Source organism: Sitophilus oryzae, unplaced genomic scaffold, assembly GCF_002938485.1.
Source record: "Sitophilus oryzae breed Bouriz unplaced genomic scaffold, Soryzae_2.0 scaffold_1802_pilon_pilon, whole genome shotgun sequence".
Lineage (NCBI taxonomy): Eukaryota > Metazoa > Arthropoda > Insecta > Coleoptera > Curculionidae > Sitophilus > Sitophilus oryzae.
In genome coordinates, this window is record NW_022146505.1 from 186,964 (window position 1) to 208,044 (window position 21,081).

At 33.5% G+C, this 21,081-nt stretch overlaps 2 protein-coding genes across 2 annotated transcripts in view; one reads left to right on the forward strand and one right to left on the reverse strand.

Moving 5' to 3' along the window:
* The first annotated feature begins 9,630 nt into the window (after positions 1-9,630).
* Positions 9,631-21,081, forward strand: part of LOC115883026 (serine-rich adhesin for platelets-like) — a 58,617-nt gene continuing 47,166 nt past the window's right edge. The window contains exon 1 of the mRNA XM_030901298.1: positions 9,631-9,902. The gene's annotated coding sequence lies outside the window, so the exon portion shown is untranslated. The remainder of the gene's footprint in view (positions 9,903-21,081) is intronic.
* LOC115883024 lies at positions 16,357-21,078 on the reverse strand. The gene is made up of 3 exons (XM_030901297.1): positions 20,770-21,078; positions 18,840-19,310; positions 16,357-16,872 (listed from the first exon to the last, which is right to left on the reverse strand). The coding sequence occupies exons 1-3, from the start codon at positions 21,017-21,019 to the stop codon at positions 16,358-16,360; spliced, it is 1,236 nt and encodes a 411-aa protein (XP_030757157.1). The 5' UTR covers positions 21,020-21,078; the 3' UTR covers position 16,357.

Below are 21,081 nucleotides of genomic sequence, written 5' to 3' on the forward strand. Positions count from 1 at the left end.
AGAATGTCCTAGAATTTTTCTTAAAAGACTTCAATAGTGCCACCTGTAAAATTGTCGTTTGAAATAAAGTGATTTTTATAAATGAAATGAAGTGAGGTGCGAGAATTAAATATGTTGTCATTTTTCATACATGGATTAATCCGTCTTTACAATAGCTAAGCTGCTGAGGTATTTATTGAGGAGACAGTGTCCTGTTAAGGTGCGTGCAGACCTGACGAGAGCGAGACGAGCGCGAGACAGTTCAAATTCCCTAAGTGTGGACGTGTCTCGCGAGAGCCTCGTGAGACAACCCACGGAGCCTCTTTGCTGTCCGTCCTCTGTAGGTTTTGCGACGGCTGATCAAAGAAAGCTCGCGGCACAGTCTAGACGTGTTTTTGGTTGGCTCGCTCGACTGCGAGATATTAGCTCTGATTTATGAATTTCGAGTATTTAAAATAAAATAATCTCCATTTTTTTAAATGGTACACCGTATGTATTATCATTTTTTCTGATATAATTTATAAATTTTCCGTCACTAATAAATTTTAACCTCGATTTTACCGTACCATTATCTAAGATTTCTTTAAACAAATTGAATTATATAAAAGCCAAAGCAATAAGACTCTAAGTCTCGGTCTCAACATTTAATATGACAAAATTAAATTGTTACACGTAATTTTAGATATATTATTACACATAGGTAAGATGTAAACGTGTGTGGTAACTTATCTGTAAATTTGTCTGATGATGCTCGTATGGGCGAAACACGTGTACAATTTAATTTTGTCATATTAAATGTTGAGACCGAGATTTAGAGTCTTATTGCTTTGGCTTTTATATTACAAACCAGGTCTCTTTGGGTTTAATGAACGCCTTTTTTAAATTGAATTATTAAAATATCTATTAATTTTAGATATATAATATCATATGCAAAAAAAGTTACAGAATTATACGTAGAATCTAATAATAAAATAAAAAATAGTGTATTATCATTAACAAATATATGTTATGTCCGCAACACTTTTCTGAAGTACCTTTTATATCCACAGTAATTTTAAAATGTGTTTCTTAACCTTTCCTATAACTTTTCTATTTAACATTTTGTTCTAAAAAACGTATTTTGTAAAAGATGTCGTGTCTCGAAACAAATGAAGGATTAAAGGGAAAAACAACTTAAAGGAAAAAAAACGATGATAAATAAAATACGACGAACCAAATACCATGTTAAAGATACAAAAAAGTATTACTGTATGCGTTATTATTTGGCCATCGTTTATTATGTTCAATTACAATTTAATATGTATTTGTGTTCCTTTTACTATGATCCAACTCACTTGTCTCCTGGCAGGCTTGCCTCAAAAAATGGATAGATGTCTCGCTCTCGTTTCGTCAGGTCTGGATGCACCTTTAAAAACCCCGTGACAATCCGAGGATTGCTTTTACTTAAATCACGGAAAATCTTTAATTTTTTCTCGGTCGTAAGTTCTGAGAAAGTTTTTTAAAACACTGAACGATTCCAGGTTTGCCAGGTTCTTGAATATTGAGTTCCGCTTTAAGTAGGTTTTTACTTCGGAAGCAGAACGGTTCTGGTCCAGTTAGTGGAGTGTTCGCTCCTTTCCTAGCTACATCGTTTGCTTTTCCATTGCATTCTATCCCTTGGTGAGCCTGCACCCAGAGTAGGAGGACTTTTTTTGAAAGAATTTTTTTTACCTAATTTGTTCAGCTTCTCACGGCATTCTTTAGCCAACTTGGAACAACAAATGTAACTCCCTTAACATTATAAGTAAAACGACAATAAAATATAACCTTAATCAAAAGTAATAATAATCATATCTCAAAGAATAAAACTCCATTGAAACACGATTGGAAATTATTTTTGGAAAGAGGAAGAAATCAACCATTTTTTTTTCTCTAAAACAGTAAGGAAATTTTGAAAAGCATAGATAGAATAAACCATTTTAGAACAAGCAAAATCTTAATATAATAAAAAAAATTCTTGTGAACACGATCCGATTGTGGACATACTGTATTGTTTATGTAAACATAGCGACTTGATCTCTGAGGGTCATAAATGCATACTAATAAGTTGAATTAATTCGACAAATGCAACAATGAATCAAACTGCAATAAAAGCAAAAAATAAGCGAAACCTTCGCCTCGGTGCACTCCTCTTAAATTTTTATTCGTCGCCTTCGACCCAATTCTTCTCGTCCTCCCTTTGGAGGCGCACGTCGTCGGTCGCCGGTTCGGTGCCAGGGACGCCGCGTCTCTCCCTAGCCAGCACCACGTCGTCGCACCAGACGGTTCTTAAAGCCTTAAACGGCTATAGGTCAATGCCGAAAAAAAAGCGAACCAGCAGCAGCGCGGAGCTGCGTAATCGTTGCGAATAGCTTATGGTCTCTCTATAGAAGTAATATGATATAGATTGACCAGTAGATGGACCAACTCTTGAGATAGAGGGTTTCAAAAAAATTCACCAGTGAAGAGACAGGCGAAAATGTTCATAGTAGAACATCCGCCAAAAGTTATGGCAGACCTAATAAGCGAAGACAGAAAGACAGTCAAACTTAAATTGTAAACGGAATAGGCATCTAAAGTAGAACGGACTGATGGACGAAGTTTTGTCAATCCGAAGAAGAAACGACAGACAACACGTTTTATGTCGGTGCGATATCGACAGTCTGGCAAATGTGCTGTTATTTGGATTGATAGGCCATTGAGAAAGAGCTATTTGGAAGGTCCAGTCTCCAAGTTGTTAGACTTTTTGCAAAGGATAGCACTGGAGAATGTAATCTAAGAATCACAAGAGAACCACAATCTGAAAAGTTCATTATAATGACATGACATCTATTAGCTGGCTCTTTTGTCGTATTCACTCTATTCTTTTACGATCTTTCTTAGTTATTCCCAGCATATTTTGTTCCATTGAGCGTTGTGCGACCTGCATTTTCCTTATGATGTCCGTTTTAAGTATCCAGGTTTCGCATGCATAGGTCATAACTCGTAGTTCACATTGGTTGAATATTTTCTCCCTTAGATAGAGTGGTATTCTAGATTTGAATATGATTGAGTTTCATCCATAAGTACTCCATGCTAACTTGATTCTCCTGTTGATTTCTGGTAATAGAGATCCCAAGCTGTGTATTAGTCGCCCCAAATATATATTTTCTTCTACTATTTCCAGTGTTGTAGTATTTATTAGGATTTCTTTTCTTTCCACTAGTTTGTTGTACATTACTTTAGTTTTTCCTAAATTCATTTTTAGACCCACTTCATTGCTGGCTGTATTTAGTTCATTAATTTGTGCTTGTTGTTCTTTAGGACTATTGGCTGTTAGGACTATGTCATCAGCGAATCTTAGATGGCTAAGATATTCTTCAGATATTTTTAATCCTTTGTTGGTCCAGTCCAGTTGACGGAAGATTTCTTCTAATGTTGCTGTAAACAACTTTGGGGATATTGCGCGAAAAAAACTTCATAGATGTGTTTCTGGAATCGAAATATACCACCCCTAAAAATATTTTATTTAAGACTCACCCTGTATATATAAGTCCGGTTCTACAGCGTGATCCAGCGTTCTGGTTCCTTGCCGCCATTGCCTTCTGTTCATTCAGTCATCGCCTTGTTAATTACGTAAAGACTTTCGTCACATGACTCTCGGGGTCTTCCATGTTTTCGTTTTCCAGTTGGGGTCCATTTCATGACATTTTTTGGTAGCCTTTCTTCTCCCATTCTCCATTCCCAGGCAGCAGGATGCGCCGTATTACATAACAATATGTCTTATAAATATCGCTTACTTCCTACCACCAGCATCCGTTCTGCCGAACTTTTTGCTATTAAGGAGTCACTAAGAATAATCTCCAACCTACCTCCTTCCAAATGGGTGATATGTTCAGATTCACTAAATGCCTAAACGAATTATCACCAAAACATTCTCTAGCCGTTAAATCGCTCGACTTGCATCACTCTTCAATATCTAAAGGTTCAACCGTGGATCTAGTATGGATTCCTAGCCATGTAGGTATAAGAGGTAATGAAGATAAGATTGCTAAGACTGCGGCAAATGATGGAGATTTTATACCACTTGCATTTTCTATCTCTGAACTTAAATTTCTACATATGTTCACAATAAAATGTGGTATCCAGGTAGAGTGGGAGGGACCGGAGATTCAAATAAGCTATATGAATGTAAACCTCAATTCTTTCAAGTTTCTGTAGCTCGGTCACTGTCCAGAAGTGAGGATGTCATTTGGAATCGGCTCAGGTTGGGTCACTGCTACTTCACCCATTCTTTCCTTTTAAAAGTCGACCCCCCGCCTAACTGCTCTCATTGTGGCAACCAATTAACAGTGTACCACCAATAGAGTGTCCCTCCTTCAATAACTTAAGACAATCATTTGGTCTGAATGGCGATCTGGCCGTTCATCCGTTCTTGATGCTAATAACCTACATTCCTTGTTCCAATTTATTGGGGCATCGGGTTTGGGTTCATTAATATAGTTTAATTTAATTTTAATTTGATCAATGCCGCTAAATGGCCCAACAGCAGATGCGGTTTATATAAAATCCTCCTTCTTCTTCTTCTTCTCCCATTCTGTTTACGTGCCCATACCAGATTAATTGTTTCTTTTGGATTTCTTCTACGATGGTTATCTCTTTCTTTGTTATTCTCCTTTTTTTTAATTTCGCATTTTTCCAATTTTGATTTTTTTGCCGATCTTCTGAGGAAGTTAATTTCTTGTTAGTTACTAAAAGTTTTCCTTCCATGAACTTGCTAATCTGTCACACTTCAGCGCTTCATTTTATATGTAAGTGTGCTATTAATGTACGCTATCCAGTACTTATAATATCGATGATGATCACATCAACTGCAAAGAGATTGTTTCGAGAGTAACGATTGCGAAGTGAAATAAGAAAGTATATAGAGTAACAACGTTTTTATTCGTGGTGATCTCTAGGCACGGTTGTTTGCCTATAATTGGGGATAAATATTTATAAACAAAAAGGAATTTTGTTGTGATGAAAGATAATTAGCATTGAGCCTTTTAGGAGTACATATTTCGAATTAAATTAGCTGTGATCTTAAGTGATTGATATGGAGACTTATAATTATATTGCAGTGTTACTTAGGTTTAACAGGATCATTAGGGTTAAATAAATTTTACCATAAAATACATTTATTTTATATATACTCCCAATTAGGTAAAAAAAATATTTTATTACATTGTTTGTATATTTTTGTAATTAACAAAATACTCCAAATATAGATAATAACAAATAAGGTTATATTGAGGAATACAATTGCCCCTTTCACGAGGATAAATATAAATAAAAGAAATTTTAAAATAACTAACATTGCTACCTTCGCAAAAACTAGATGGACCATTTTACGAAAAAAAAAAAATTGTCGGTTGAGTTGAAAAATATTTATACTAAAATGTATGTGGGGGTGGGGGTATTTTTCACTCTTCCCGTACCTTTTCTTGATTTTTGTGAAACTCAATGTTAAAATGTGTGCAAACAGGTAGAATGGAATGAATTGGGTATAAATATAAATGGCGAAAACTTGTACCACCTGCGATTTGCTGATGACATTGTCTTGATATCTGATTGCGTAAAAGTAGAGTAAAGATTTCAGTTAACGTCTCCTTTTTGCTGCCAGGGCTAATCTGGACGGGGCATACTTTATTTACGCGGAATCCGAACCGCGGTCCTCGGTCATATCATGGTCAATGGCCTACCGACTTGGCAAGTGTCTAAATCAACTCTTACTCACGAGCTATCCGATCTCATCCGGCCTCGAACCGGCGTGAATGAGCAGTATGTGTCAATAGATTTTTACACTTGCCTTTATTGGACAACAGCACGATACAGAGTTTCGAATCGGTCATCCGTCCATCCACTAGTATCGCCTTACGTCGCTTAACTTCGGTGTTCTAATGAAACCGGTGTTTCGACGTAGCTGGGCCGTTTAAAGCGCAAGAAATGTTACAAAAATTGAATGCAACCTCTGAACAAATGGGACTAAAAATCAATATCTCAAAAACCCAAGTGATAACAAACCTAGAAATTGCCGGCGGAATATATCCATATTAATCAATATCAAATAGAAGAAACAACTGCTTACAAGTAGGTACTTGGGACATGAAATACGTATAAGCCGCGATAACCAAACTTGCGAGCTTAAGAGACGAATAGGACTGATTTGGGCCGCCTATGGACGATTGAAATTCATTTTCAAAGGGGCACTTCCGATATATTTTAAGAGAAAGGTCCAATGTGTACTACCTGTTCTAACAAATGCTGCAGAGACACTAACATTAACCAAGAGAAATGTAAGCAAAATGAGAATAACGCAAGAGCGGTGGTTGGGGCTATCTCTGAGAGACAAAGTACCGAATATCGAAGTACGGGGGGGAGACTACTAAAAATAGAATTGTAAAAAATAGATAAACTACTTTGAAATAGAATAGGGCAGAGCTAAAGATGGGGGCTAAACGATGACCGAAGCACGAAGAAAATAATAGAATGGAGACCAAGACATGATGCATTCAGGAGCAGAGGCCGTCCTCCAACCAGATGGCATGGCGACTTAAGGCGTATCCACAGTAACTGGATGCAAATAGCTCAAGATAGGGAGTTATGGAAGCAAACGAGGTAGGCCTACGTCTAGCACTGGACTTTAGTGGCTGGTTGATGATGATGATGATGATGATGAACGTTAAAGCACTTAAAATCTTAAAAAATCTGTTTTCTTAAAAAAAAGTTTTATGTCCTCTAGCAGACAAACGAAGCACTTTAGTATAGAGCTAAATTGTTTCCAATGAACTTATTTTTATTTCAAAAATAGGTACTAGCTCTCCACTGAATATTGGGACACCCTGTACACTCCTCAATCAGTGGTTATGTTTGAAAGTTATAAAAAATATAATATAAATTTAGATTTTATTAAATATCTATGGCAAATTATAGTTAATAAACTCGATATTCAATAAAATACACATAGTACCTATCTAAACAGAGGTAACTGGCAAATAAATATCTTCAAAAATTTCTATATCTGCCGAAAAGTTAGATAATTATAAAATTGGTTTGACCTGAGGACTTGACCACGTAAACAAGACAAACAATCGCGACAATTTCCTGAACAACCGATAAATGACCTTCCAATACACACCACTCATATTTAATAATAGATTATACCTACATGTTGGTAAATTCGTTCGGTTCATTACATAATTTTTAAGTTTGTTGTTACTTCTAAAAAACTGATATTGGGTGCGTTAAATTTATGCATCCCGCCGTTATTTAAAATATCTGGAATATTTCAATAAGGAATAGAGTCAAATAAAATAGAAAGTAGATAAATTTATTAGGTAAATTCAGTCTAGTGGAGTTTTCAGCATAATAATTATAATAGGAGCTTCAACTATGTAGTAAATTTACCTTGCCAACTTATGTCAGTACAGTTGGTGGCGAAAGAAATCTTTAGAATGGTAGAGAAATTATCAGGACAATCTAATAAAACAATTCGTAGTAGAACATTTGTCTAAACTTAAAGGCGAGATGACACGGTCGAAGTGTTTCGATGAAAGAGACAAATTTATATATTACTTGCATTTTTCTGGCTTCTAATTTACATTTTCCAGTCCTATCTCTTTTAAAAAATCTAATAACTTGAAGACTGAAATGTTTATATAGGGCTCGTGAATATGAATTGCACATTTGCGATTCTGGGCCTATGAATGGCATTGATGAGTCTTGTTTGACCATTTCATCTGCCTTTTCGTTACCCTTGTTATTCTCGAGCCCGGATACCCAGGATAGAATGTAGAATGAGTAAGAGGGGGAGTTAATCGATCTTAAAGATGTATTGTGTCCCCCTTCCTTGAGTTATATTTGATCATACAGTCTATAACTCATCATACATGGGATCTTTCTGTTGTAAAGGGAACAGGGTATTTTCCATTCTCCTCTGACAACAGATGTTCATCCTTCGAGGAGTAAGCATCTACCTCCTACGTCATTCACAGTCGAGGGAGCTTGTCTCCGGCTGAGGTACCCGTGAAGTGGAGGCTGTATCTGTCTCCATTTTCTGCACCACTTTAACTTGGTCCCTCCTTAGACCTGATACTCATGTTGTCCCGAGTCTATAGTAGAAGATATATCCCTCTTTCTCTATTGCTTCCTTGGATTTGAGGTCAATTATACCACAAGGGTGAGACCTCAGTGCGGAACTCAGAACTCGAATGGCCAGATGCTACGTCTTCTCTGTGTTACTCTACGGATGTGAGAGCTGGACACTGGATTCACACACCGAAAAGAGAATAGAAGCCTTCAAATGCTGCGAATCTCATGGGTACAAAGGATCACCAACGATGAAGTACTCCAGCGCATGCAGAAACAAAAAGAGATACTGAACACCATCAAGGAAAGAAAGATGCAATACCTGGGTCATGTGATGAGAGGTGGTAGATACGAAATACTGCGCCACATAATAGAGGGCAAAGTGCAAGGGAACAGATCAGTAGGAAGACGCCAGAACTAATGGCTAAAACATTTAAGGAGATAGTTTGAACGCTCGTCTGCGGAAATCTTCCGGGCTGCAGTTTCCAGAGCCACAATAGCCATTTGGTTGGCCAACCTTCCACAGGAGAGAGCGTGATAAGAAGAAGAAGATACCGCAAGGGTTAATCAGTCCATTTCTACACAGCCCCGCATGTAGAAGTAAGGGAGACGAGAATAAGTCTTCTATCTAGCCACGCATCCCTTTGACCTGGTGCCGCCATCATAGGATTTCGATTTTTGGTGTGGTTGTGGTGATCACTTCTTGGTTCAGGCGGTTAAGCTAAGAGCCACCTACACCATCTGCCTGTAATACATGACTACAGACAGTAGAGGATGCCTGGTATGACGGACAGGGTAATCCCATCCGGCATCATTATACGTCTTGCTGCAATTCCCTGGCCACGACACTACAGCCAGGGATAAGACAATGAGATGCTCCTTAGACACAGCCAAATTGCCAGAGAGGATTCACCCTAATACCTGACTAGAAGCTTCCCCTCCAACGGACAAGGTCTCGCATCTCCTAGAAGAAAGTACCCAGGATAACATAACATTGCTACGCTTACCCAATATATTTAAAGCTCTATACTAACTAGAGTATTCTATCACTGTCCTTTGCGACACCAAGTACCTTTACAAGTTTTGCAAGTTAGACCACTGTTACAAGTTACAGAGTGAACTAAGTGTAGGGATAATAATATTATATTTCGTTGGCTCGACCGTTGAGTCAACCAAGTTGGATGTGTGTAGGTCGTTCTAGAATTTAAATATATCTCAAGTTTATTATTTTCTTAAGCCCAATCTCTTGAACAATCGGCAACTGAAATTCAAATTAACACTTGATAACTGCTATTTCATTGACTGCTAATTATTATAAATCAAATTAACCATGATCACGCGGAGTCTAGTAAAAAAAACAATCTTCCCAAAAATCGAATCAAGATCAGCTCAAAGAAAAACACCCGTCAACCACCTAGAAGCGCACCGCCCACATCATTTCTTCTTTCTTCAACACTTTGTGCACTCTAAATATAATGTTATGACGCACCGGCGACTACCATGGAGGTGTTAAGAATTGGTCCATATGGGATACAGCGTCGTGGTCAGACTACCGGCGATATCGTCCCAGTCGACCATCGGCTTTCGAATAAACGAGATTGGCCTTGCCTGACAAACCGAGTTCGCGACAACCCTTCGAGCGAATATAAACAATAACAAGAGACATAATATTTCAAAACATTACTCTGATTTTTTAATCGATTTTTGTTGCCATAGATCTTCGTTTTTGCTTAGTGTATTTGTGATTTTTGACTTTTTTGTTTTAAACTAAGAAGATTCTAGATTTGTGATTAAAGGTAAGGGTTAATATTTTTTTCAATCATATTATTAGGTACAAATATTATAACATTAGTCCAAAATAGAGAAGTTATTTTACTTTGAAAATTAAGAAAGAAAAAAATTTTTCTTGCTTAAATTGTCCTACCTTGACAAACCGAGTTCGCAACAACCCTTCGTGCAAATATAAACAATAACAAGAGACATCTTACAAAACATTGCTCTGATTTTTTAATCGATTTTTTTTCATTGATCTTCGTTTTCGCTTAGCGTATTTGTGATTTTTTGACTTTTTTGTTTTCACTGATTTTAGTTTGAAAATTAAGAAAAAAACATTTTTTTTGCCTGACAAACCGAATTCGCATTGTTCGCAACAACCCTTCGTGCAAATATAAACAATAACAAAAGACATCATCATTCAAAACATTACTCTGATTTTTTAATCGATTTTCGTTGCCACTGAACTTCATTTTTGCTTAGTGTATTTGTGATTTTTTGACTTTTTTGTTTTAAACTAATAATTTTTAACTAATTTTACCGTAATATTTAGGTACAAAAATAATTTCACACTTGTTTTACTGTGTAGAATTTTTTTTTTGGGTTTTTTCATTTTTTTTTCGATTTTTCTCCCACTTTGAATTTATACAGGGTGAGTCTTAAATAAGTGCACGTATTTTCAGGGCTGGTAGGTTTCGATACAAGAATCATATTTTCTCTTTGTCGTTTTTTTAAATAAATCCAAAATAGCCTAGTTATTTTACTTTTTTTAATTTAAAAAAAATATTTTTTGCTTAAATTTTGTGAATAAATGGATTTTTTTGCTCCTCTAAGTTTAATCTACTACCTATGTTATTATATTATCAAGATATTTCTTTAACTAAAAATTAAAAAATACTTAAATACAAAATTTTTAATTTTTTTTGTGGGACCAAGGGTTGGGTTGGGTCTTAAATAAGTGCAAATATTTTTACAGGGCTGATAGATCTCGATAAAAGAAACATATTTTCTCTTTGCCGTTTTCCAAATAACTCCAAAATTACTGAGTTATTTTAATTTAAAAATTAAAAAACAAAAATGTTTTTTTCCTTAAATCTTAAGAAGCACTGGATCTTTATACAGTGTGTTCTTTCTTGAAAATTTAAAATACTACCTATGTTGCCAGTTGCCATATTATCAAAATATCATGTTTTTTAAAGAAAAGTAAAAAAATCACAATTTTTTTCAAAATGGATCTTTTTTTGTGGTGTAGTTTTTCTCAAAATGGATTTTTTTGTGTTTTGTGGTTTGTTTGTTAGGTGCCCGGTGGCGTAGAGGTACAGGCTCTCGTCTACCAATCTCAAGGTAGTGGGTTCGAATCCCACACCCGGCATTGCATCAGCCGACTATTTTTATTAAAATAAAAATAGTTTGGGTACCTAGGTCGACTCAGCCTTAAATGAGTACTCGGGATTCACAATCCTGAGGTAATAATAGGCGGTTGAAGCGTAATGCTAGCCACTTTACCTTCCTTGTATACCAAACGGCTCTAGTATGGCAAGCTGTACCTTGCTACTCCAAAGGCGTTAAACGCTATATACGGGAGCTATTATTATTATAATTATTCATAGACGTGTTTATGGGTTTGCACTTATATAAGACTCATCCTGTATACTTGTAAGACTTACCCCTATTATTTCATATTACTTTTTATTGAGTAAATAGACAAATACATAGCATCAATCATATGTATGCTCTTTTTCGAAAAAAAAAATGCTTTATCCTTTTTTTAAAAAAAAATAAAGTTTGTCTTAAACTTCTCTATAAAGCAACTAATAAAAAATTATGAAAATATTAAGATTAAAAGCCCTAATTTAATTTTGCAAAAAATGATAAAAACTTGTTACTATATTATTATCCTTCATTTCAAACAAATCGTGATAATAAATAATTAAATTTATCTGTAGGTGTCATTTCCAACATTTCTGATTCCATTATAATATAAATACATGATTTTGCATAAAGTACTAAAGTTTTATTTCTTGATTTACGACCATTCTGTAATACGTTTACTAAATAGAAAAAAAAACTATAAAATAATGTACAAAGCCGGTAGTAACACATGCCCACTGTTTAAAATTGTCGGTTATAAAAATGGTTTTTATAGTCTTTTTAAAACATTTTTGAAATTTTTACAAAAAATTCAATATGTTATGTATATCTATGTAAAACTTAAATCTAAAAAAGCTTAAAACAGAACCAATTAAAAACAGTTCTTACAAATCATTTGATAAATGACGAATGTTAGAAAAAGAAAAAACTAACATTAATCTTGTTACAAAAATAAGCAAAAACTGAAAATAACACGATGTACATATATTAAATTTATTTCTCATAATGTTTTAGTAGCTATAAATTATTAGAAGCAATTTTACTTTTAGCAGTAAAATTGATACTGGCAAATATAATTAACAACTCCATCTGGCCAAGAAACATAAATAACCAAACCTAACAAAATGTAATGTAAAATTTGGCTTTTGTAATATAAAAATTACAAAAGCCAAATATATTGTTTGTTGCATATACGAGTACATTCAATGCCAATAATATTTGTTGCATATACATTTCTCCAAAGTGTTCTATCAAACAGTTAATCATCATGAAAAGTAGGTAAAAGTCTCTCCAGCATGTCTGGAAAGAACGCATTGCATACAGACGACATTCAAAAAATGACAGAAAATTCAACTTACCTGTAAATTAAAATGACAGACTACAAGTGTCACTGTCATGTATTCCCTCATTGGACAGACTATGCATAGTTCATTTAATTATCGGATAATGCAAACATAGTTAGCAAAACTCAACGACAAAAAGTGCTCAACGTTTGGTCGGTTTGTTCTATTGTGATGAAGTAGTGTTTTATTTTGTTGTTTTATAGCTAGATAATTAGTTACTTTTATCTTTTATAACAAAGTTAAGTATAAATTTCTAATGCTCGTGGATATTACGACTATTTTTATCACCCATTATTCCTAGAATTATTGTTTACTTGATATTATTTGTCCATAAAACTTTTTTATCTATGTAAAATCTATGTGATTTTAATTAAGTAACCTTAATATTATTTTGCCATCCATGCATCAACGCGGCCTCTTATTACCTATTGACACTTTGGTTTTCAAATGTCCATCACTAATATTTAATTTGCTATATTTACATCGAATTTTCCAAGTAACACCCACTTAGATATATATTCTAACAAGAAACATATCCATACCTCTATATTTATAATTTCGTACATAAGTTATATATTATGTTCATACACTTGGACAATAAAATATAATATCATTCATTGAAAATAGAAAATGACGTAATTAGACCATCAGTCACCTTCATTTTTGTGTACAAGTAAATATTGTAATACTGATTGTTTCTGTATTTCCTGATAGTTTCACCCATCCGTTAAATAGCTTGTAAACCAACCACAGATTCTTGGTATTTAAGTTTTTATGTTTAAAAAAATTGTTTTAAATAATAGGTTTAAAACATGTTTTAAACATGAGCAATTCTTTTGATCTTTGTTTAAAATTGTATTAAGTTTTTATCAAAGAAACATACATGAATCAGATTTCATCAATAATTATTTATAATAATAATTTTTATCTTATTATCAATATATTTTTCAGATTTAAAACTCAGAATTTGTCAATTTTAGGTGACCTAAGCTAATGTGTATTGGTTTATTTTTCGTATAAAAGAAGAATATGTTTGAAATATTGAATATATTTAAATTATTTTGAATGTAATTTCATATACAAAGTCATAGTGATTTATTCAAAACTTGCTTTCTTGGGAAATAACGTAAGACAGACTTTTTTTATGTATAACAGTGTTTGTTAACAAAGTTGATTTGAATAAAATGTTATTTGTCCCCGAATTACGGTAAACTGTAGAAATTGCAGTGATTTTACATGCAGTTACCTTGTCGTTGAGCTTGTTAAAAAGTTACAAAAAATTGAAAAAGTTGATTTAACCGTAATCTCCATATAAACATGTCCTATAGACATTGAATACAAGTACTTATATTCAATATGATTAATAAGATAGTTTTACAAATATACCATCTAAATTCCTGCATAATGAATAAACGCATTGTGAAATAAGCCAATTTTGATTTTTTAAAGAGGGGTGTTCACATTAGAGACCTGCACGGGCCGGTTTTTTGTAGCCCGACCCGGCCCGGCCCGAGAAGAGAAGTAGGTTTTGTAAGTCCGGCCCGGTTTGTGGAAAGTTAAAACTTAAACTAGTCCGGCCCGGCCCGAACCATTAAAATAAAATGATCAAAATAAAATTACAAAAATCCTTTCAATTACAATTATTCCAAGCAGTTCTTTGTCGATTCCAGACAATCTATCAATTTCACACAAAAAACATAGTCTAAAAACGCCTATTATAATACAGGGTGTCTCAAAAACATGTACAGAAGCAAAGTTGTGTTTATTTAAAGTGCGGAACCGGCCCGGCCCGAGGCCCGACCCCTATTGACAGTGCGAAACCGGCCCGGCCCGTGGCCCGTGTTCGGGCCGGGCCTGGCTTGAGGCCCGTTCGGGCTACCCGGCCCGTGCAGATCTCTAGTTCACATTCTCAAGGGCTCCACCTGTTGGTATTTATACCCTAATGTTTGTTAAAAAAGTCGTTAACAAGTTAACAGGGTGGGTTCTCTATTCAGGGGCGTTCCTAACAGCATGTTCTGAATAATATACAGAGTGAGTCTTAAATAAGTGCAAATATTTTCAGAGATGGTAGATCTAGATTCATACCAAATAAACTTTTAGTCACGTGATTAAGCTTAACCGGCACAGCATTGCCCACTTTTATATATTTTTTTTAATCAAAATATTTTAGGAAACAAAAATAAATTAATTATAAATATATAACCAGTTATGATTTACATCAACAAAACTCCCCTGCTTAACAGCACTTACGGGACATAAAGGGCCATTACTACCGCTTTCTCGTTCAAAATATTCTAATAAAGTTGCGATGAGTTTTTTTACGGCTATTAAGCTATCTTGTCCACTTCGCACTAAAAGAGTTTCTAAAAAGAACAATGTTCGACTGCGAGGTCTGCTAGTAAACACTTTCAAGCTCAAAGTATCTCAACACTATTTATTTAAAACAAAAACTCGTAATAGAAAACTAAAGTCTCAAAACGAATGACAATGTCAAGAAATAAATAAATAAATGCAATGGTAACTTTCTCAAAGAAAAGAAAATCGACAACTATGAAACTATGATCCCTCCCCGGACACAAACGGTACATTGTGAGACAGGAAATTGTAGAGAGAAACAAGCCCTATAACATAAGATACAACATTTTAATGAACAGTGCTTTCGATAAAATCAATAAAATGAAACATATAGGAAATAATATACATGTACTGATTTCTTTCGAAAATCGACAACTATGAAACTATGATCCCTTCCCGGACACAAACGGTACATTGTGAGACAGGAAATTGTAGAGAGAAACAAGCCCTATAACATAGGATACAACATTTTAATGAACAATGCTGTCCATAAAATCAATATAATAAGAATATACGAAATAATATACATGTACTGATTTCTTTCGAAAACCGACAACTATGAAACTATGAACCCTTCCCGGACACAAACGGTACATTGTGAGACAGGAAATTGTAGAGAGAAACAAGCCCTTTAACATAGGATACAACATTTTAATGAACAGTGCTTTCGATAAAATCAATGAAATGAAAGATATAGGAAATAATATACATGTACTGATTTCTTTCGAAAATCGACAACTATGAAACTATGATCCCTTCCCGGACACAAACGGTACATTGTGAAACAGGAAATTGTAGAGAGAAACAAGCCCTATACAGGGGCGCATATACGGGAGGGGTAATGGGAGTAATACCCCTCCCAGAAAGAAATTAATTAATAAGATGAAATTTGGTATAAAATAAAATTGTTACAAAACAGTTAATAATACAAATTAAAACAGAATATCCAAACCAATCCAAGTAGATTTTTTCCACAGTTACAATACCTTCCAATAAAAATTTAATTCAAATTTAGTACTTTTTTGAATATTCACCCTACCCCTCCCAGACTCAATCTCTAGATGCGCCACTGCTTGGAAGAGCCCTCCTCCTTCGTAGTCGGGCTCTTATGGCAAAATATGAATATAAACGAATGCTGTTTTTATTGACAACATGCTTTCATGAAAAATTATCGGTAATTTTGATGCACTTGGGTAATTACTTCCGAAAATATTTTGTTTTATTTTATATATATATATATATTTGGGCGAGGTTTCAAAAAATGTTTCGCCTGTGCCTCTTTTTACCCTCTTGTCCTCTATTTTTTATTTTGCAAGTTGGCAACCCTACTTTACTTTACTGTTAGGCGGTACGAAGTTAGCCTGGTCACCTAGTAATACAATAAAACACAATTTGATTTTTTTAAAACTTTATCTAAACTTTTTATTAAACTTGATATTATTAAGTTCGATATTCTTGTTCCCGGTCATATTCGTATAAAACTTGTACACACAACCCGACATAATCTTTATACAATTCGTTATTTGCTCTCCGTATTTCAACAGTTGCCTCAGCCCCGCCCTGGGGTTGTATCGAGGACATCTCTTATGAACCTGCATGACGTACACATACTTCCCGGGAAACTTGTCCATTTTCAAAAAATCGATCAGGCTTCCATAAGTCAATCCGTGCAAGTCGTAGATGGAACCGCTGGCAAAGTTTCGACCACAGATGACGCTTTTGCCCTTTTTCGCTACGTCACTAAGGTCGGAGGTGTGTCTGTCTATAGCTGAGCAAAATCCGTAGGGATAGCATATAGTCTCGCCTCCTTCTTGAAGGGATATTAATAGTCTGATAGTAAATTGGTAGGTGTGGATTGTTTTTAGGAGGGAGTAAACTTCTGGGGAGGAGTTGAGATAGGTTTCTTTCCATTTCTTAATCTTTTCTGTAACATTTTTTAAATATCAATAAACGTGAATTAGTATGAGATGATATGAGGCGACGAATGAAGTTGCAAAACCCGTCTTATCCCACAAACGTTGTTTCGCGATAATAAGCAAAAACTGTTTTAGCAAATGTCTGAAGCGTTAATTTACAAAAAACGTGTCCATTGAGTGGAATCATTGTTTTCTATCTCGTTTTTCTAAAAATGAAAATTAATAGATATTTAATTGTTAAACAGATAAAACACAAAAATAATTCAAATAAGGCGGGTTTTGTTGCAGTATGATGCATATTGGCTATAAAATGAAGAACGCTGTCATTTTATATAAAGTAGTAAATATATAATATTATAAAGTAGTAAATTTTTATGGGAAATGTCATCGATCGTCATTTCCTAGCCAACTGGACGCCGTTTTTTTCGATCATAAGGTATTTGCATCCTAACTTAATTTACTAAATATACCATTTTATTAAAATTAAATAAGAATTTGAAAAGACGTCAGTAGTAATATTATACTTGTATAAAAAGCCGGATTTTGCTGCAGTAACGTAATTTGTAGTGAATTTTATATAGGAATGGGCGACTTTTAGTGCAGTTTGGGATTATGTTTATGTAGATTTCAGGATCCACTATTAATATATGTCATTAGGCCATTTTTTTAAACGGATAAGGCCGGTTTTGCAACTTGACGCCTCATATGGAAGATTTAGAACATTCAATGCTCTTATTAGAATAAAGAGCATAATTTAATTTTATTCTAACCTTAAGTAATCTGCTAAAAATATTGCAACTGAACCAAAAATTTTAATTTAATTACGCATTCATTTTATACAAGGTGACCCAGTGTAGTGAAAAATTACCATATCAGTTTTTCTATTGGTGCTTTTCACTTGAACACCTATTGCATTTAAAAAAAATAACATTTTGGAGTAATAATATACTTCAGTCACCTTGTATATCTATCAATTTTTTTGAGAATGTATGCTACAATTATTACTAGCATGTTTAAAAAAATGGAGCTTTTTCGAAACATTAAGCCATACTGTATACAGGGTTAGTCTTAAAGAATAAGTGCATATATTTTTAGGGGTAATATATATTTTTAGGACTGGAAACTTTTTTTGAAATTTTGTATTTTTCGAAAAATTTTAGGATTTTTTTTTTAATTTCGGGTTAAAAAATATAATATCTTGATAATATGGCAACATTGGTAATAGATTAAATTTAGAGAAACAAAAAAAACGAAAAAATCTAGTGGCTCTTAAAATTTATGTAAATTTATAATTTTTTACATAGGTAATTTATTAATATATAGGTTTATAGCTGAAGAAACCATCTGAATATACAGGGTTAGTCTTAAATAAGTGCCAATTAGGGGTAGTATATTTCGACCCCAGAAATACCATTATGAGATTTTTTTCGTGAAAACAAAATTGAAATTTTGGATTTTTTTTTTAGTTTTTAGTTAAAAAGAATAATGTTTTGATAATATGGACAGATAGGTAGTAGACTAAATTTACAAGAAAGAAAAGTGGTTCTCAAAATTTAAGCAAAAAATAATTTTTTGGAAATTTTCAAAGTAAAATAACTCGTTTATTTTGGACTTTTGGAACCAAACCAGCCCTGAAAATATTTGCACTTGTTTAAGACTCGCCCTGTATAATAAAACATGTTAGATAGACTAGTGTCTACAAATTGGAAAGATTATACATAGTGGTAAATTCATATAATTCTAGACTAATGTATGAGTATATAGGAAGTAAATAGGTAAGAAATAATCTGGATATATCTATCCAGATTGCCTACAAATTTTAAAAGGTTATAGATAGTGGTAGCAAAATAAGTCTATGATCTGGAGTTATTCATTTGCAGTAATTGTAATCGTAATACGGTTTATAGATAATTTGTCAATACTAAGCTACCTTTAAGTTAATTGTATTATAAAAGTTTTAGAGAAAATACGTTACCTAAAAAATCCTTCGTTTCAATGTTTCTCATGTCATTAATGCCCAATAAAACCGGGAAATTTAAATTTAGATTTATTGGTGGAGGGCTAATCTTTTTCTCGTCATTCTTTTCTGATTTTGGTCCTGAACTGGCTTTAGATTTCGATCCAGATATTCCTGTTTCTTTTTTATTAGTCCCATTACCACAATTAGGGGTCTTTTTGAGATTACTTTTCGGTTTGTTAAATTTCAAATTTTCCCTTAGTACAAAATTGTTGTAGGAATCAGGGTTGGCACATGGCACGATGTAATAGTCCATTATTTTAACATAATTTGGATTTTTTGCCATGTAGTCAATTAGGTACAGTGCGTTAGACACAGCAACTGTATTTTCCCCATTTAGTCCAGCCTGGATGAAGGCACCCATCTTGGGTTCGTTAGAGTTGGTGATGCACGAGTCACTGGAAATAATAACCATGAAAATTGGTCTACCTAAAATAGGTACACCCTGTTGTTTATTTTATTATAAATAATTCCTTTATCGGGCGTAGCAATCATATTCCTAAACCCTGCAACGAGGAGTAATGAGAAAAATTGGACTATTTTCTAAATCAAATTTCTTTGTAAACTTTTAATTGATCACAATTTTTCCTTAATTAACATAACTTTTTAAGCATCTCTATATACCGGGTGCGTTCAAACGTGGCTCACCTCTGTAACTTTTTTACTTTTTCAGTTAAAAACGATATTTTGTATGTTACTATATGACATAAATTAGATATCGCTAGAATTGATTGACGTATTCAACTGTTTTCGGTCACTTCCTGTTTCACCGGAAATGACCACAACTTTTGATTTTTAAATGGCACCCTCGGTATTTTTTTACTTTATTCGATAGAAAATGACATTCTGAATAGAATGACATATCATATATCATTTTTTGACATTGTGTGATCAGTGAGTTCAAAATTAAAGACTGTCAATTAGTCTAAGAAAATATATTGTATTTCACAAAACATTTTAAAATATATACCACAATCAAGTGTTCAAAAACTAGTCAAGCAAAATGGGTTCAAATAAAAAAAAACAATAAAAAATTAGTTTTCATAAATTTTCAAAAATTTAATATAATTTTTTGTATAATTATTTATTGTTCAAGATTATTATAGTAGAGAAGCCTCCACAAAGAGTATAATCGTTGATTCAAGAATTCTTTCAATCAACGATATAATCAAATTCTCTGACTTATTGTAGTTTTGTAGTTTAATATAAACAAGAAGTTATACAGGGTGAGTGTCAAATAAGTGCAAATATTTTCAGGGTTTGGTTGATCTCGATAAAAGAATTATATTTTCTCTTTACCGTTTCTCAAATAAGCCCAAATTATTTTTTGTAAATTTAATCTACTACCTATATTGCCATGTTATGAAGATATTATGTTTTTTAATTATTAGAAGTTTAAAAAAATGTTTTCAAAATATTCCAAATTTTTCAAAGATTTTTTTCTGGGGTTGAAATATACTACCGGTAAAAATATTTGCACTTATTTAAGACTCACCCTGTATAAACAAGTTTAGAAATATCTCTCATTAAATATCTCGAAATATATTGTTAAAAAAAGCTATGAAAAATAGATAAAATTATGGAATAAAAAATTATTAGTGGAAACAATGTAAACCCACCTTTAATAACATTACAAAAAGTCTTGAAAACTGACACATAATTATATATATGTATTAGGTTGACATTTATATAAATATTTATACTTTTTCTGAATCATAGAATTACAATAAGTTGGGTATAGATGTTTTGTATGAATAAATGTTGTGTTTAGTCTCCAAAGACTAAAATTGGAGAAATTGAGAAATATGGTCCGTCTCAAGATTCTCCCATAGACACTGACTAGGTTAGTACCATTTATTTAAGAAAAAAATAACTGTTTGTAACTTACCTTGGGTTGATTTTCCAATCTCAACCAATTCAACTTTTCCACAACTACTCTTTTTAGTTTTAACCAAAAATTCATTTATTTCATCATAAGTTAAAAAATTATCGTGGAATTTTTCATATCTTCTGCACATTAATTGTTTCTTATCAACTATAATTTGATCACCAGATTTCTTCAAATTTATCACATCCTTCGACTCTTTGGAACTGCGCTTCCTAACATTATTTTTCGTTTTTTTCTTAGACCGACCCATCTATAACTATTACAAATTAATTTGTAAATTAAAAAAAAAATGACGGAATTGTCAAAATTAAA

What these genes read in the sequence shown, in the direction of transcription:
- LOC115883024 (XM_030901297.1), bottom strand. Translation starts at nt 21,019, where the DNA reads ATGGGTCGGTCTAAGAAAAAAACGAAAAATAATGTTAGGAAGCGCAGT. An exon ending in GATTGGAAAATCAACCCAAG is followed by an intron (nt 19,311 to 20,769) that starts GTAAGTTACAAA and finishes TACCTATTTTAG; the next exon opens with GTAGACCAATTTTCATGGTT. An exon ending in TGAAACGAAGGATTTTTTAG is followed by an intron (nt 16,873 to 18,839) that starts GTAACGTATTTT and finishes AAAATGTTACAG; the next exon opens with AAAAGATTAAGAAATGGAAA.